Source organism: Odocoileus virginianus, chromosome 28 (assembly GCF_023699985.2).
Source record: "Odocoileus virginianus isolate 20LAN1187 ecotype Illinois chromosome 28, Ovbor_1.2, whole genome shotgun sequence".
Classification (NCBI taxonomy): Eukaryota; Metazoa; Chordata; class Mammalia; order Artiodactyla; family Cervidae; genus Odocoileus; species Odocoileus virginianus.
In genome coordinates this window covers 37660397-37677619 of record NC_069701.1, presented here as the reverse complement: position 1 = coordinate 37677619, position 17223 = coordinate 37660397, and the positions used below count along the sequence as shown (strand labels likewise).

Below are 17223 nucleotides of genomic sequence, written 5' to 3'. Positions count from 1 at the left end.
CGCAGAGTCCGGGTCTAAGGGAAGGGGCGGGCCGAAAAGCAAAAGCCCTTGGGCGCATGCGCACACCTGAAAGTTGCCAGCCTAGCGAAGACCACTGGGCGGAACCCAAGGGATAGTTGAGTGGCCATCGAGTAACGGCGGAATTAATTGGCGCAAAACTCTCCCAGTGAGTTACAAGAGCCGGGGAAAAGGATGGAGGCGTGGACCTGCCTGAGCTAAAGCTACAGTTCGGCGCAACGGGGGCACACCCCCCTTTAGGTCCAACCTATTCAGTGCGGGACCTTAGACGTCATGAGCTGCTTCTACTTCCGGGTCAGAGCTCACACTTAAGATTGTAGAGAGCGATCCTCCAGAAAGGCAGAAATAGTCGAAGTAGGATATCGTCGTTCGTCTTAAAGTGACAGGCTCAAGGCAATCAAGGGGTCAATCATGCGGTTGCGAGTGCGGTTTGGCTATTCTGAATCCAGTCACTGCGCACATTTCGGGACCACAGTCTCAGGTTTCCGCCCCTTCATGGGGAAGAGGAATACATAAGTGGTTTCCCAGGTGAGGGAAAGGAGGACCTGACAACTCGTTTCAAGAGCTCGAGGTGCAGCCAGTTCGGTCCTCCTCGTCTTAACCGCCCCCCCCCCCACGGCCCATCCCACTAGGTCTGCAAAGCTGAGCTTCTGGCCCCAATTTCAGATGCAAAGAGAACGAGGCGCAGAGAAGATGGATCACACAGCCTTGCAGCTTCGGAGCCAAGACCAAACTCGGGTTTGTCCCCTTCCCAAGCCAGGTTCTTTGCCCGAGTTTTCCTGATGCGTATGTAGAGGGGAGAGATGGCCCGTCGTTAGCAGAAACCAACTCGACCCTGAACCTGATGTCATGGGAGGTGGGGGCTAACCTTCCCCTCCGTCGGCCTCTCATTGCCCGCCTACCCGGGAACTCCCCGGCCCAGCTGCCCCGCAGCCTCTGGGAGGGGAGCGGTGCTACCCGCCCGCGTCATCTGATGCTGTTTCCTGCGGGAGGGAGAACAGCGGAAAAAAGTGAAACTCCACCCTCCACCTCTGCCTCCCGCCCCCGGGGCCAAAGTACAAAGGGAGGAGGAAGAAGGGAACGGGGTTGGAGCCTTCGGGTCGAGAGAGCCCAGCCAGGAAGAGACAGCTAACCCCAACAAGAGACACTCCAGCCACCCCCTTCGCAAGGAGACCCAACCAGCGTCCAGGCGCTGCCCCTTGCTGGCCCCACCTTACACTTCGTGGGGTGCTGGAGCCAGGCTCCCAGGACTGCTCCAGACTGAGGAACGCCGGGGCCCCTCTGTGCCGGCCATGGTGAGACACCGGAGGCCCCGGGGGCCCACCCCCCAAGCCTGACCACACTGCCCTGGGTGGCCTTCCTCCGGAAGCCCGAGATGCAGGGGGCCGGGAGGCGACACTCCTGGATCCCCAGAGAGGCGTGGGTCTGGGGCTGAGGGCCAGGGCCCGGATGCCCAGGTTCCGGGACTAGGGCCTCGACGGTCAGCAGGGGTGGGGACCAGGGGCACCCAGGGAAGGTCCCCCACACCCACCAACGCCAGCTCCCAGCCATGGAGCCCTTGAAGAACCTCTTCCTCAAGAGCCCACTGGGGTCATGGAACAGCGGTGGCAGTGGGGGCAGCGGGGGCGGCGGCGGAGGTTGGCCAGAGGGGTCCCCGAAGGCGGCAGCTTATGCTAACCCTGTGTGGACAGCCCTGTTTGACTACGAGCCCAGTGGGCAGGACGAGCTGGCCCTGCGGAAGGGCGACCGTGTGGAGGTGCTATCCCGGGATGCAGCTATCTCAGGCGATGAGGGCTGGTGGGCGGGCCAGGTGGGCGGCCAGGTGGGCATCTTTCCGTCCAACTATGTGTCTCGGGGCGGCGGTCCGCCCCCCTGCGAGATGGCCAGCTTCCAGGAGCTGCGGCTGGAGGAGGTGATTGGCATCGGTGGCTTCGGCAAGGTCTACCGGGGCAGCTGGCGGGGCGAGCTGGTGGCTGTGAAGGCTGCCCGCCAGGACCCAGACGAGGACATCAGCGTGACAGCTGAGAGTGTGCGACAGGAGGCCCGGCTTTTCGCCATGCTGGCGCACCCCAACATCATTGCCCTCAAGGCCGTGTGCCTGGAGGAGCCCAACCTGTGCCTGGTGATGGAGTACGCTGCCGGTGGGCCCCTCAGCCGTGCCCTGGCTGGCCGGCGTGTGCCCCCCCATGTGCTTGTCAACTGGGCTGTGCAAATTGCCCGTGGGATGCACTACCTGCACTGCGAGGCCCTGGTGCCTGTCATCCACCGAGACCTCAAGTCCAACAACAGTGAGTTTTGGGGAGCGTGGTTGGAGGGTGGCATGGCCTGAGCGCACACCTACTGCCAGCTCGCAGCTGAGCCTACCTGGGGATCTACTAGAGGCAGGAGCTACTGTTCTAGGAGCATCTCAGTTGACCAGGGGTGCCCCTGGGCTCACACTAGCCCCAAAGCAAGAGTCCCAGGCACCCAAGAGTCCTTTATGCCCCAGCCCCAGGAGGCAGCCTTGACCCCAGCTCACAGGTGCCGAGTTAAAAAATTGGAATCTCTCGGGAGGACCGTAAGCAACCTGCCTAACCATGGCTACTACCTCAAGGAAGGGTGTGCTGGATCCTGGCACCTCTCATCTTCAGGGAGTGCCCACTTGTCCTGCAGGTGCCTCCTCTCCTCCACTTGTGGTGGGTAGCTTCTCCAGAATAGACATCGCAAAGGGAAAAGCCCCTCCCTGCTTCCCCACCCCGTGGTGGTCAAAGCTGGGGCCAGGGATGGAACTCTAACCCTACTCCTTTCCCTGGCTGCACTTTCTCTAGCTGGTTATTTCAGCTCAGAGCTTCGATTTCACTCTGTAAAAAGCGAGTGATTGGGAGGATGAATGGGCTTAATCATTGGGCACCCAATGCCCAGCATGCGGTGGGTGTCAGCCATGGGTGTGGATGTTTGAAGGCTGGATCGCCAGGAGGGCTTTGCCTGGAATCAGCACTTGGAGTGGGCGTGGCAGGGCTAGGAAGACTTGAGGCACTCTATCTCCAGCCATTTCAGGTCCTACGCACGGCCCAGCATGGGCCTGAGAGAAGCAAGTGACAGGTTCAGAGGGCTTCCTGAAGCAGGCAAGCTTCACACCTGGCCCAGAGCAGGGCATGTTCAGAGAGGCACCCAGCTGGATGTCCTGGCAGGGCCTGATGAGAGCAAAGTCAAGGAGGCAGCACCCATCACGGTGGTAGGGATGTGGGTGGGCCTGCTGGGGCCCAAGGTGCAAACTGAAAAGCAAGAGGAGGGGCCGACAGGGCCACTGGAGAACCACGGGTCGCCCGTGGAGGGGTGAGCGTGGATATTTGGAGCCTCCCGGCCTGGGCTGACCATGGATCAGAGGCTTGTGGGGAGCAGAACACCAGGGCTCAGTGATACCCAAGTCTTTTCCAGGGCTGGAGGGGCCTCAGGAGGTCTGCCAGCCACCCCACCCACTCCTCTCATCCACAATAGGGTGCAGGTCCCAGTGCTCAGCTGCACTCCTGAGCCCCAGCCATCTAGGGACCCTCACTCCCTGCCCCAGCCTGAGGGGGATTCCCCGAAGGCCTGGGGGGAGGGGACTCCAGTCTTCTGTTTTTCCTCCAGTTTTCTTTCCAGAAAAAATGGAACAATAGCCCAGGCCCCTGCTCCCCACCCTCCCCACCGCTTCCTGCGTTTCCTGCTGCCCCTGAGCCGGCTTCCTGCCCCTGCTCCAGTCTCTGCTCTCTCCCCAGCCCAGCTGCCTGCAGGGGAGGAAAGAGTTGGGGGTGGGGGGTTTGTGGGAGAGGAAGGAGCCAGGGATGGCACCCCCACTCCCCCCAGTTCCCTGCTTTCCTCCCTGAGTCTGGGTGGTGGCGAAGGGCAGGAAGGGTGCCCTTAGCCTCCCTGAGCCTGGGCTCCCACCTCACAGACCCCAGTTCTAGGCCCGGGGTGCTATCTGCGGCATTGTGGGGGGGGGGAGTCCCTGGGCTGGGGGGGCGCAGGCAGGAAACAATGGCGTGATTTTCCTGGACAATGGGGGCCTTGTGAGGAAGCCTGGCGGGGAGAGGAGGGGGAATTCTCCAGGCCCACGAGTCACAGGACTGACCAGCCAGCCCAGCCTGGGCCTGACCTCCCCCAATTCTCCCCCAAAGGACCCCCCCCCCCCGCCATTGGAGACCTGGGCCAGATCTCCCAGAAAGGAGAAGTAGGGACCATGGGAGGGAAGCGGAAGAGGTGTGAGCTACAGAGGCCACTCCCGGGCTCCCCAGAGGCAGTCTAGGGAGGGGGCTGGGGGCCAGGTCCCTTTTCAGAGCCAGGGAGCCCTAAGGGGGTGCTGGGAGGGGCATCTCTAGCCTTCTCTGAGTGACCCCTGATGACCCCATCAAGGTCTATATCAGACACTAGAAGAGCAGCTTGGGTTGGAACAAGTTCAAGGCCGTTGGAGAAAAGCAGGGACACGGAGGGGAGGCTAAGGCCTCACAGGTGTCAGGTTAACTGGGGACGGGGGTGGCAGAAAAGGCACCAGTACAGAGGAGTCCTGAGACTCTGAATGTGTTCCCACCCCTCTCTGGGCTTCAGATGACCTGACTGCAAAAGGGAGGCTGGCCTCCCAGCTTGAGATACTGGTGCAGAAAGTGCTTCACCAGTCCGTGAGGTACCACGGGTGGCTAGAGACCTGACGGAGAAGTAGCAGGGGTTGGTCTTCAAGAGGATGGGTGGGTCCTGGCACCAGAGGAGGTGGGAGTCCCTCCCCAACCCCAGCACGTGGACCCCTTTGCCCGGTCCCTCTCCAGCCACCCGCCCCAGCCTGCTGCGGTTCTTTGGAATGGATATTCACAGGGCTTACTAAATGGTCCCTTTCTGACACTCCAACAGCCAGGCCAGAGGCTATTGTGAAGCTGGGAATAAGATGTGGTAGTAGATGGAGAGGAGAGTCAACTTGAGATTCACGGTAGCATCTTTGGAACAACCGTCAGATCCTTGTGTGAAAGCTTTAAAAAGCATGGTCTTGTTTAATATTCATGATGATCCTCTGGCTTTTGTTGTCATCCTCAGCTTTAACTGTTCAGGAGTCAACCCCAGTTTGGCTCAGAGGAGAGGGTAGGTTGCAGGACCATTCTCTGAATTTGGAGACAGGGCAGGAAGATTTGCCAGGCACGGTGGGAGGACGTAGGTGGTGGTTGAGGGCATGGAAACCAGGTAGGGTGACAGCTGGGTAGCTGGACCCACTTCTGAATGAGGGCTCCACATACAGGAGATGCCAATGAGGAGGGGGCAGCTGGCACCTGGGAGAGGCCAGGACAGCCTGGAGGCAGTAGGCCGAGGTCAGGGGGAGGCCAGGCTCTGAGAAACACCGGCATTGAAAAGGCTAAGGGTGGGGAGGCCTGAAGGAAACAGCACAAGCAGCCAGAGGCCCTGGGAGCCAAGGACAGCAGGGAGGGGCTGAGCAGCAGTGCCAGATGCCCCCATGAGGCCCAGGGAGGTTGGCCAGCAGCAGGATCAGGAGTTGTGGCTTTAGGCCTAAAAAAGTGAATACCCTGGTCGTGCCGCCACCTCTGAGAAGTCTTCCCTGACTCACCTGTATGAGGTGCCTGTCTCCTCTGCCCCAACCCCAGTACCCTGTGCTGCCCCCTCTGTGGTGCTGTCACCCTGGGCAGGACTGCTGAGAGGTATGCCCTGAAATGGCAGCCCACTCCAGTGCTCCTGCCTGGAGAATCCCAAGGACGGAGGAGCCTGGTGGGCTGCCGTCTGTGGAGTCGCACAGAGTTGGACACGACTGAAGCGACTTAGCAGCCGCAGCAGCAGCAGCAGTGCCCTGAAAGGATATGTGTTCAGAAATGTCATTGGCTTCGATGTCCCTTCTGTACAATACAGTTGACTATAACCAGAAAAGTAGAGTCCTCTTCAGACCCTCAAAGATTCTCTGACTTTGCCTTCCTTTTTTTCCTTTAAAACCTCTCTCCTTTGAGCCATGCTTGTCCTGGTGAGACATTTGCAAGTTGCTGGCTTTCTTGTGTGTCCAGGGTATGGTGGCCCCATGAGGGACAAAGCCATGAGCCTTGCTGTGTCCATCCACTCCTACATTTGTCCCAAACTCCGTTTTAGTCAACAACCACCCTTAGACCCCTTCGTCTCTCACATCTAGCCACATCAGTGGATATCTTTTGGAGTCTTTCTCTCTTCTGGAAATGGCTGTGCTAGCCACAGTGGGACATGGGCACCAGGGGTCTATAGTGCCCGCTGGGCTTCCTTTCTCACCAGACAGTTCCCTCCTGCTCCCCACCCCCAGGGAGGTTCTAAGTCACACTCTTGCCTCAACAAAATGGCAACACACAGATTTCTTTTGATATCAGTCACGAATGCTGAGAGGCTGCCATATTGCCCATTTCTGTTCTGCGCAGGGTTAGGGGAAAGTTAGAGCACTGGCTTTGGAACCACGCATACCAGGTTGTGTGTGATTCCTGCTTTGTTTGCTTATGACCTTGGTTAAGTCAAATTGTTGCTCAGTTTCCTCTTCTGCAAAATGAGGATAATGATGTCTTTGTTGTTGCTGTTTAGTCACTAAGTCGTGTCTAACCCTCTGCAAGCCCAAGGGTTAGAGCCCACCAGGCTCCTCTGTTCATGGGATTGAACCCCCAGCATCACCTAGTTGAGGCCAACTCCTCACTCTGGTCTCAGCTTAAATGGCACTTCCTCTGGGAAATCTTCCCAAATCTTACAATTTACTTATTTATTTATTGGTTGAGCCAAGGGCATGTGGGATCATAGTTCCTTGACCAGCGATCGAACCTGTGTCCCCTGCAGTGGAAGTGCGGAGTCCTAATTACTGAAGTGAAGTGAACTGTTAGTTGCTAAATCGTGGCTGACCCTCTGCAACACCAAGGACTGGAGCCCACCAGTCCTCTATCCATGGGGTTTTCCAGGCAGAAATACTGGAGTGGGTTGCCATTTCCTTCTCCAGGGGACCTTCCCGACCCAGGGATCGAACCTGTGTCTCCTGCACTGGCAGGTGAATTCTTTACCACTGAGCCACCAGGGAATCCCATGATGTTTACCTCACAGGTGTGTGTGTGTGTGTGTGTGTGTGTGTGTGTGTGTGTGTGTGCGTGTGCACGCTAACACTGAGTATAAATGCCTAACCTCTAGGAGCCCCTTGATAAATATGTCCCAGCCTTGTGTTTATTGTCTCATTCTATCCCAACCCCAGATATGAACTCTCCAGGGCAAGGTTGAGACCAAGTCACCTCAGTGCCCCAGTACCTAGCCAGGATGTCTGTCAGATGACAGTTTGCTCCCAGCTCCTCCCCTGTCCCCACCACCTGAGCCTGGAACCACAGTCCAGCCTCTCTTCCCCAGTTCTGCTGCTGCAGCCTATTGAAGGTGATGACATGGAGCACAAGACCCTGAAGATCACTGACTTCGGCCTGGCCCGTGAGTGGCACAAAACCACGCAAATGAGTGCTGCAGGCACCTATGCCTGGATGGCTCCTGAGGTTATCAAGGCCTCCACCTTCTCCAAAGGCAGCGATGTCTGGAGGTGCGGCTGGGTGGAGTCTGGACAGATATGGGGCCGCGGGGGTGGGAGAGGTGGCAGCCAAAATCTAGGGCTGGATGGATAAGCAGAGGCCAGGGGAGGGACATAGACCACTTAGCTCTTGGTTGCTTTGGGGTGAAATGGCAATGAATGAGTCGAGGAGGGAACACAAACCCTTTGTCTCACCCACAGCTTTGGGGTGCTGCTGTGGGAACTGCTGACTGGGGAGGTACCCTATCGTGGCATCGACTGCCTTGCTGTAGCCTATGGTGTGGCCGTGAACAAGCTCACACTGCCCATTCCATCCACCTGCCCGGAGCCCTTCGCACAACTCATGGCCGGTAAGGGGATGGGGCAGGTGGGTGAAGGGTAGAGCTCCTTGACCCAACAGGACATATCTATTCACAGACCCCTTCCCCTGTCCCCCCCCCCCCTCCGCCCCAACTCCGTTTCCCTAGACTGCTGGGCGCAGGACCCCCACCGCAGGCCCGACTTCGCCTCCATCCTTCAGCAGTTGGAGGCGCTGGAGGCGCAGGTGCTACGGGAAATGCCGCGGGACTCCTTCCATTCCATGCAGGAAGGCTGGAAGCGCGAGATCCAAGGGCTTTTCGACGAGCTGCGGGCCAAAGAAAAGGTGGGAGGAGTCGCGGTCCCAGGGTTGGAAGGAGACGCCGGGAAGGGACGTCTCGCGGAGGGTGGGGATGAGCGCCTGGGACCGTACCGGCCTGACGCCACCGCCTTGGCTGTCCTGGGCACAGGAACTACTGAGCCGCGAGGAGGAGCTGACCCGCGCGGCGCGTGAGCAGCGCTCACAAGCAGAGCAGCTGCGGCGGCGCGAGCACCTGCTGGCTCAGTGGGAGCTGGAGGTGTTTGAGCGAGAGTTGACGCTGTTACTGCAGCAAGTCGATCGCGAGCGGCCGCACGTTCGCCGCCGACGCGGAACCTTCAAGCGCAGCAAACTCCGCGCGCGCGACGGCGGGGAGCGTATCAGCATGCCACTCGGTAAGGGGCAGGGCCCCAGCGCGCCGCCCGCCATTGGCTTCGCGGGCGGTGGGGCGGGACCAGGCTGGTGGCTGACCGCGCTGGGATTGGCCTAGGGTGTCGGTGGGTGGGCCTGTGAGCGGAGGCTGGAAGGGGTGGGACCAGGAGTGTGTATTTGTCTGTGGGCGGGTTCTGGCGGGAATATTTGCATGTCGGCCTGGGAGTGGCTGCGGCCGGGAAGGGGCGGGGCTCATGAAGGTTCTGGGAAGGCCTAGGGCGCCGGGTGGGCACTCCTACTTCGCGGCGCTCCCAGGGTTTGGGGATTTCCTTAACGATAGCCAGGGGCTCAGGAAGCCAGTGAGGCCGGCCCCAGTCACCTAGCCGCTGTGCTAGGCCGGGTTCCAGCACTGCCGAGGGGCCCTGCGAGTTAGGATCCTGTCTCTTCTTCACCACAAACCTGCACCCTGCTTCCCTCCCCACAACCCTAGACTTCAAACACCGCATCACCGTGCAGGCCTCGCCTGGCCTGGACAGGAGGAGGAACGTCTTCGAGGTCGGGGCTGGGGACTCTCCCACCTTCCCCCGGTTCCGGGCCATCCAGTGTAAGCAACTTCTCTTGTCCACGTCCTTCTCCCCAGATCTTACCCTTTTGTTAAACCTTATCCTTGGAAGTGGATCCCTCGCACTGTCTCCTCTTCTTCTCCCTGATCCCAGGCTCTCTCCCCATCCATCTAAACTGGTATCTCTAAGTTCACCAAGTAGCAATCATTTTACAACTTTTTTTTCTAACAATTGTATGATGCTATGTACCATTCACTTTCCTAAGTGCTTTGCTAATATTAGGGTGTCACTGGTGGCTCAGAGCCTAAAAAGAATCTGCCCACAATGCAGGAGGCCCAGGTTCGATCCCTGAATTGGGAAGATCCCCTGGAGAAGGGAATGGCAACCCACTCCAGTATTTTCACCTGAAGAATCCCGTGGACAGAGGAGCCTGATGGGTTACCATGGGGTCACAAAGAGTCAGACACGACTGAGTGACTAACAGTTGCTAATATTAATTCCTCACAATGACCCTGTGAGGTAGATATCTTTACTATTACCTAGGTTTTACTGATGAGAAAAGTGAAAGAAGTAACTGCCTAATACTGCATAGCTGATAAGCGGCAGGGTCAGAATTCAGACCCACACAGTCTGCTGCAGTGTCTGTGCTAATTCCTAAGCAGCAAATGCCAGCTGAAGGACTAGAGATGCCCCACTGCCAGTCCCAGGACCCACACTCACCTACCCCACCCCAGTTCTGTGTGATTTCTCTGTAAGCCCAAAGCTTACCACAGGAATGGGATGGGGTCCAGCCTGACTATCCGCTCCCCATCCTCCAAGAAGTTGCCCCTGGAGCCCATTTCTTACGATGGGAGGACAAGGATCAGGGTCTTTGATCTTGACTCAGACTCCTTCGGTTCCCCCCCTCACCTCACCCACCACAGTGGAGCCTGCAGAACCAGGCCAGGCGTGGGGCCGACAGTCCCCGAGACGTCTAGAGGACTCAAGCAATGGAGAGCGCCGAGCATGCTGGGCCTGGGGTCCCAGCTCCCCCAAGCCTGGAGAAGCCCAGAACGGGAGGTGAGTGCTTGACTGCCACCCACCCAGTGGCTCCTGCCTCCCAACAATCCTGAGATTCACGAGGCACAACTCCCCTTCTCATCCCCCTCACCAGGAGAAGGTCCCGCATGGATGAAGCCACGTGGTACCTGGATTCAGATGACTCATCCCCACTAGGATCTCCTTCCACACCCCCAATGCTCAATGGTGAGTGGCCTTGTCTGCCCCCAGCCAAATGTTGCTGCACTCCTGTGGGTACTGTGGCGAGGCAGGCCATTGCTAGAACCCAGGTCTGACCTATAAGCCCACAGCTGAGGGGGATCCCACCTAGGCCTCAGGGGGCCCAGAGTGGTCCCATTGTGCAGGGCTGGCCTGCAAGCAGGCTTTTGCCTGGGCTTGCATCAGCTGCTGTGCCCTCAGCAAGCTCTAGGGAGGGAAGGAAGACAAGGAACACTGCCCCCCGTTGGGGACCCAAAGGAAGCTGGACGCAGAGAGGGGAAGGAAATTGTGCATGTGGGGTGGAGTTAGAAAAGTGGCTACCGCTCTGTGCTTCTCAGAGTCCTTTCTGGGGAGCTTGGAGATGGAAAAGAGGATAAGAAAGCTGAATGTGTGGGTATCACTGCATCTGGGGCAGTTGTGGGCTCTTCTGTTTTCCATAATGGCCACAGCGCTTACTGTGTATCAGGTATTCCATTCAAGCAACAACCCCATGAGGGGTTATTATACCCATCTGAGAAATGAGAAAACTGAGGCTCTGAGACAAAGTAATCTACCTAAATCCCCCAGGTAAGGATCTGAACCCAGGAAAATGTTGACACTGATGCTTATAGTGAGCTTCCCCAGAAGCTTTCACTTAAAGAAGGAGTTTCTCACCTACAAGCTACTTGGGAAGCTAGGGGGTCAGCAGAAAGCAGGGATCCTGGGTCAGAGAGGCAAGGCTCATCTCAGCACTGCCCAGCATTGGCAGGGACTAGAAAGTTGCAGCCTCCTTTGCCCAAGGGTCCCTTTACAGCCCCCAGCTGCACCTGCTTCTCAAAGCCAGAATATAGAACCTGACTTAGCTGTCGTCAGACCAGAGTCCTATTCAACAAACAAGTTAGACTCACTCCTCTCACCCCAGCCAATGCATCACCTCCACCATTACCTAAGCTAGGATTCGCAGTAATAACAACAGCAAACATTTATTGGGTCCCTCCTGTGTGCCATTTTATAGAGGAGAAAACTGAGGCACAGAGAGGTAAAGTGATTTGAAGTAGGACACACAGCAGAACAGGGATTTGAGCCCAGGGCTTCCCTTGTGGTTCAGCTGGTAAAGAATTCACCTGCAATTCGGGAGACCTGGGTTTAATCCCTGGGTTGGAGAAGTCCCCTGGAGAAGGGAAAGGCTACCCACTCCAGTATTCTTGCCTGGAGAATTCCATGGACTGTATAGTCCATGGGGTTGCAAAACTTTCACTGACTCCAGAGGCCGGGCCCTGGACCCCTATCTGCCATGCCAGTTCTTGCTTCAGGAGTTGCATTGCCTCAAGCGGGCTGTGCTGCAGGGACTGAACTGAGAATTGGAAGGCCAAGGGGGCTGCTTGGAGTCACCTGCTCTAGAATGCCCCAGGCCAGAAGGCTCATTGGAGAACATGAGGTCCTGTCAAGCTGGATGTGCAGGCCGAAGCAGCCCCTGACCATGGTCTACAGATCCCTTCAGATCCCTTTGGCCTTATCTTCCCTGGGCTCCCAGGAGCAGGCACCTCATCTTTCTCCAGCTTGCCCCCTTACCTGAAAGGATATCACTTGTCCCAGCCCAGCTGCTGGCAGCATCTGTTTCCACGTGTGCAAGCCCTCATCCAGCTGTCTTGGCCCACTCACAAGTGAGTGATCTTGACCTCCCAACCACCTAGAGAGTCAAAAATCTAGCTAAGAATCAAAGATGTCCCTGAGAGATTGTCCCAGGCATTAGCCACACCACTGGGGAGTCGCATCTCCCACCCCCGTCCCTGTCTGGGTGTGCTGGCCCCTGGGGAACCGGTTGTAATGGATTGGTGGGCATGGTCTGCCAGCAACTGCCCCATGAAGCATTTTCCCTGGAGCCACCAACTACCACATGGCCGTGTCCTTTCCATGAGACCCTGTAGAAGTGATTTCACCTTCATCTCTGAGTCAAGAATGGTTTTTCTGCTTTCTCTGTAACAACAGGGTTGTCACCTCTTACTGCCAGGGAATTTAGAGGTAAATTAAAATCATTGCCAAGTTACCTGGGGCAAGTTTCTGACTTCTGGGAACCTCGGTTTCTCAGGATATCAACTTCAGTAACTTCTTTCCATTCTTAGTTGGTGTGCTGATCTCCAGCTTCACTTTCTTCCATTTTTCTTGCTTGTTTTAAACATATTTTTCCCCTGTTCTGTTTTAAACTCACTGTAAATGATCAGTTTCTTCACCTGTAAAGTAGGGGAACAGCGATCACCTTATGTGCTTGTCACAGGGATTCTAAGAATGGAGTCTTCCATCAAACATGTACTGACACATATAATGAGCCAGGCATCATCATGCTAGAGATCAGCAGTGCCTTGACCTCTGGGCGGGCCTAGTCTGGTGGAGGAGGCAGACTCAGAAACAAACAAGTACAGTAGAGAGTAGCATGTGGTAGGCTGAAGGACTGTACAAGGCATAGCATGAGCAAGAACTGCATAGGTTAACAGGGGATTCTGACAAAGCTTCTACTTTATTTTTTAAACTTTTTTTTGGTTGCACTGGGTCATCATTGTGGCACACAGGCCTCTCTCATTGTGGTGTGCAGGCTTAGTTGACCCGCAGCATGTGGGATCTTAGTTCCTCCGCTGGGGATCAAACCCACATCCCCTACGTTGGAAGGCAGATTCTTAATCACTGGATCACCAGGGAGTCCCTGGCAAAGCTGCTAAAAGAGGAAAAAGCTCTTGTTTTCCTCTCCATTCTATTGCTTCACTACTGACACCATGCATATGGAGTTTTTCCCACAATGGCCAATTCTGGGACCCCAGCTGGACAATCCAGTCCAGTTCTGACACGTCTACCTGGAGTTAGCGTCAGAGCCCACGGGTTAAGGGTTCAGGCCCACAAGATTGCTCCTCTGCACTGCAGACATCAGTTGTAAGTCCAGGTTATCACCTGTGCTCCTCACCAACCAGCTCTACATCAGAGGTTCCCATGACCCCCCTCCTCAGATTTGATAATTTCCTTGAAGAGCTCACAGAACTCAGGAAAACCATCTACTTACTAGACTACCAGATTATTATAAAGGATACAGGTCAAGGACATCCAGATGGAAGAGGTGTGGAGGGCAGGGTATGTGGGAGGGGCACACAGCTTCCATGCCCCCTCTAGGCACACACCTCTGCTGGTTCACCAACCCAGTTCTCCAAACCCTTTGGCTGGGTTTTTATGAAGGCTTCATTACATGGATGTGATTAACTGATTAAATCATTGGCCATTGGTGATAGGAGTCAATCTCCAGCCCCTCTCCTACCCTGATTCAGGTAGAGGCTGAAAGTTCCAACCCTCTAATCACAGAGTTCGTTCCCCCGGCAGACCCCATCCTCCAACAATGACTGCATCAGGGACTTCCCTGGTGGTCCATTGGTTAAGACTCCATGCTCCTAACGCAGGGGTTACAAGTTTGATCCCTGGTCAGGGAACCAAGATCCCTCATGCTGCACAGGGCTACCAAAATAAAAAGACCACATCAATATTAACTCAGATATGGAAATTCCAAGGGTTTGGGGAGCTTTGTACTAAGAATGAGATGAAAACCAAATATGTACTTTTTTTATAAACCACAGTGTCACAGCTTCATAGAAGCTGTGATCTCTCAGCCGGGTCTTAAATGGTAAGTAAGCGATTACTGAGTGTGAGGTGGGAAGGTATGCTGAGTGGAGGGAACAATGTATGTGTGCAACCGTGGGGCTTACCAGACCTAAGGAAGAGGAATCCTGGTTGAAATTCATTGAAGGAGTTGAGAGCCAGGGACTCACAGGCCTGAAACAGCAGGCTGGGGCCAGTTCAGGAAGGATCTGGAAGTTGGGGCGGGGGTGGAGGGGGTGGGGAGCAGTTTAAGAGAGACTTGTCCTTAGCAGGTTTGCATTTTAGAAGGCAGTGGCCACTGCTGGGGTGGGGGCGGGGGGGTAGGAGATAAGAGAGAGATGGGGCGGGAGTCAGGGGTGGAATTCCCTGGCTTTCTGGTGGTTAAGGACTTCCATGTTCTCACTGTTGAGGGCCCGGGTTAAATCCCTGGTGAGGGAACTAAGATCACACAAGCCTTGGGGCCAAAAAAGAGAGAGAGATGATGTAAGGGTAGTGGCTGAGGACCGACCCCAAGCAAAGTCCTGGTTCACTGCAGAAGCTCACATTTTCCCCAGCTTTGCATTTCTTCCTCTGGACCCCCCACCCACTGCTCCATACCAGGCAGGTCCAAGGAAGACAGAGAGGCTCTGAAAGCCCAAGCAAGGAGCTTAGCCTTTCTTCTAGCAGCCGTGGAGAGCCATGGCAGGTTCTAGAGCTGAGGAGGACTTGACAAAATTGGGGTTTGTGGGGGGCCATCACAGGCTGCCCTACCTTCTCGATGCCTGGTTCTCCAGACCCACCCATTTGGTCTAGAATAGAGTCAGAGTAACCCTAGGTCCACAGGTTAGGACACATGTCCTTTAATCCAGGGCAGGGTAGCCTTAGCTAAGCCTGGGAAGCCCTGGGGCGTGAGGCTGAGACAACGTAATGCCCCCCCTAAATCACTCAGCTCAGGCCTGACACAAACAACTGACCTCTCCGAGCCTCATCTCCTCATTTCTGGAATAGGGACAGTGTTGTGTCCCTTTAGGGCTGTTGTGTACATTGGAATTGGCCTGTGTGCCTATACAGGCCACCACTGGAGGCTGGAGCAGGCAAGTGGGAGGAGATGGGCACTGCACGGGCCCCAGCTGTGACCCCGGCCCCTGCAGATATCTGCCCCTGCTCTTGAGGGCACTGAGGCGGGCCCTGCTCTAGCTTGAACTTGCTTCTTGGTGGACCCGGGCCTTCCCTCCAGCCAGCCCTCCTCTTGTGGGCTCCAGGGCACCTGCCTTAGCTCCTGCTGCTTTCACAGGTTGCACTGCCCTCCTCCACCCCCAACACTTAATGAAAAGTCAGAAAAGGGGTGCCGGGGGAGGACTTGGACTGGGGGAGTCGGGAGCAGAAGTCAACCCTTGCTCCAGGGCTGCCCGAAGTCTGCCTAACCTGTGTACCCACTGCCAGGTAACCTCCCGCGGCCGAGCCCGGAGCCCGAGGAGCCCCGGCGGCCTGGCCTCACCGAACGCGGCAGTGGCTCCGGGACGCCCAAGCTGATCCAACGCGCGCTGCTGCGCGGCACCGCCCTGCTCGCCTCTCTGGGCCTCGGCCGGGACTTGCAACCCCCAGGGGGCTCGGGCCGAGAGCGCGGAGAGCAGCCCTCGCCAACACCGCCCCGCTCGTCGTTGCCCACCCCGTCCCCTGCCGAGCCGCCCCCCTCCCCGCTCATCCGCTTCTCCTCCGAGACGCCCGAAACTCCAGCCTCCCCGCTGAGCCCCGACTCCTCCGGCCCGCCCGCCCCTGCGCCACCCCTGCTGCTGGAGCTGGGTGTCCCCGCCGCGGGGCAGCCCTCAGCTAAGAGCCGCCGGCGCGAAGAGGAGAGGCGCGGTAAGTGGCCTACTGCCTGGTGACGGGGGAGGAGGGGCTGGTGGGGACCCGCAGGGCCACCCCTGTCTGCTGGACCTCCAGCTGCGCCCTCGGGGTGATGGGGATACTGCAGGGAACTGAGTTCTCTGTTCAGCCATGGGCGGGCCAGGCCGGTTGTGAAATGATGGAAGTAATAAGGACCACCCCAGCAAACTCCTACTGGCTGTTTACCTGGGCCAGGCACTATTCCTAGTGCTTAAGAGAGGTAGTTTCATTCATCCGATAACAATGCTATGAACTGGGCACTCCGGTTAGACCCATTTTTTGAGTAACTTCTGCGGCACAGAGAGGTCAAAGGACTCCAGGGTCCCACTAGTAAGCTGCTGAGCTCGGTTGATCCAAGGCCTGCTCCAGAGGCCTCCTCACTCTTAACTGCTCAGTTGTGGCACCATGGAGCAGGAAGTGTTGTGGAAGTCATGAGTCCCGGAGCTCACTGTGCCAGGAGGAAACAGGCCCAGAGCAGGGCAGTGCCCCCTGGGGCCACCCAGGAGCCGGTGACTGCCTGACCTGGGCCCCCTCCTCTTCCTCGAATAGCCAGCGCCGTCTCGCCGCCGCCGGGGATATCACGCTCTGCTCCTGGCACCCCAGGGACCCCGCGCTCGCCGCCTCTGGGCCTCATCAGTCGACCTCGGCCCTCACCCCTCCGCAGCCGCATTGACCCGTGGAGCTTCGTGTCCGCCGGGCCACGGCCTTCGCCCCTGCCCTCGCCACAGCCTGCGCCCCGCCGGGCACCCTGGACCTTGTTCCCAGACTCAGACCCCTTCTGGGACTCTCCGCCTGCCAACCCCTTCCGAGGGGGCCCTCAGGACTGCAGGGCGCAAACCAAAGACGTTGGTGCCCAGGCCCCGTGGGCGCCAGAGGCAGGGCCCTGAGCGGGCTGGCTGCTCCCCCGCACGCCCACTGCCCTGGAGGAGCCTCAGCATACACTGGAATAGGAGCCAGGCCAGTCTCTCCAGGTGCCTTGGTTTTGCCCAGGGACCCCGCCCCCTTCTGGGGGTCCGGAACACTACACTGCACAGGAAGCCTTCACACTGGATGGGGGGCTGCACCCTGCCCCCGCACACACCTGCCACGGTGGGCCCCCCAACTCACCCGCCCCACTGGGGCCCGACACTGCACCCAGCTGGTTGGGAGGACCAGGGCCTGTCTCAGGGAACTGCCCCCGGGGGAGGTGCAGGGGAGCCGGAAGGTGCAGGGGAGCGGGGCCGGCCTTAGAGCCTGGGCCCCCCTGCCCTGGGGGTCATCTGGGGCCGGGGCTCTCTGGGTGCCTTCCTGCTACCCCGGCCAGGGCTGGGGCCATGGCCTCAGGATCCAATGAAGCCAAATAAACTCCCCAAGCTGTCCCCCCAAGCACAGCCTGTCAACGTTCTTGGAGGTAATGGGGGGATCCTGAC

General features: G+C 57.5%; 1 protein-coding gene across 2 annotated transcripts; it reads left to right on the top strand.

Annotated features, from left to right (window-relative positions):
• Positions 1-63: 63 nt before the first annotated feature.
• Positions 64-17179, top strand: MAP3K11 (mitogen-activated protein kinase kinase kinase 11). 2 transcript variants are annotated; one of them, XM_070457646.1, is made up of 11 exons: positions 64-166; positions 651-2306; positions 7360-7540; positions 7730-7878; positions 7996-8171; positions 8296-8539; positions 9007-9120; positions 10003-10138; positions 10233-10324; positions 15371-15790; positions 16364-17179. In XM_070457646.1, the coding sequence occupies exons 2-11, from the start codon at positions 1568-1570 to the stop codon at positions 16699-16701; spliced, it is 2589 nt and encodes an 862-aa protein (XP_070313747.1). In that variant the 5' UTR covers positions 64-166; positions 651-1567; the 3' UTR covers positions 16702-17179. The 2 variants fall into 2 exon arrangements, with proteins under 2 accessions (XP_070313747.1, XP_070313746.1); XM_070457645.1 differs by lacking the exon at positions 64-166 and adding an exon at positions 323-546.
• Positions 17180-17223: the final 44 nt, after the last annotated feature.

Bases quoted from the DNA above. Each gene is read 5' to 3' on its own strand.
- MAP3K11 (XM_070457646.1), top strand. From the start codon at position 1,568: ATGGAGCCCTTGAAGAACCTCTTCCTCAAGAGCCCACTGGGGTCATGG. The intron at 7,879-7,995 runs GTAAGGGGATGG...CCGTTTCCCTAG, and splicing joins CTTCGCACAACTCATGGCCG to ACTGCTGGGCGCAGGACCCC. The intron at 15,791-16,363 runs GTAAGTGGCCTA...TTCCTCGAATAG, and splicing joins GCGCGAAGAGGAGAGGCGCG to CCAGCGCCGTCTCGCCGCCG.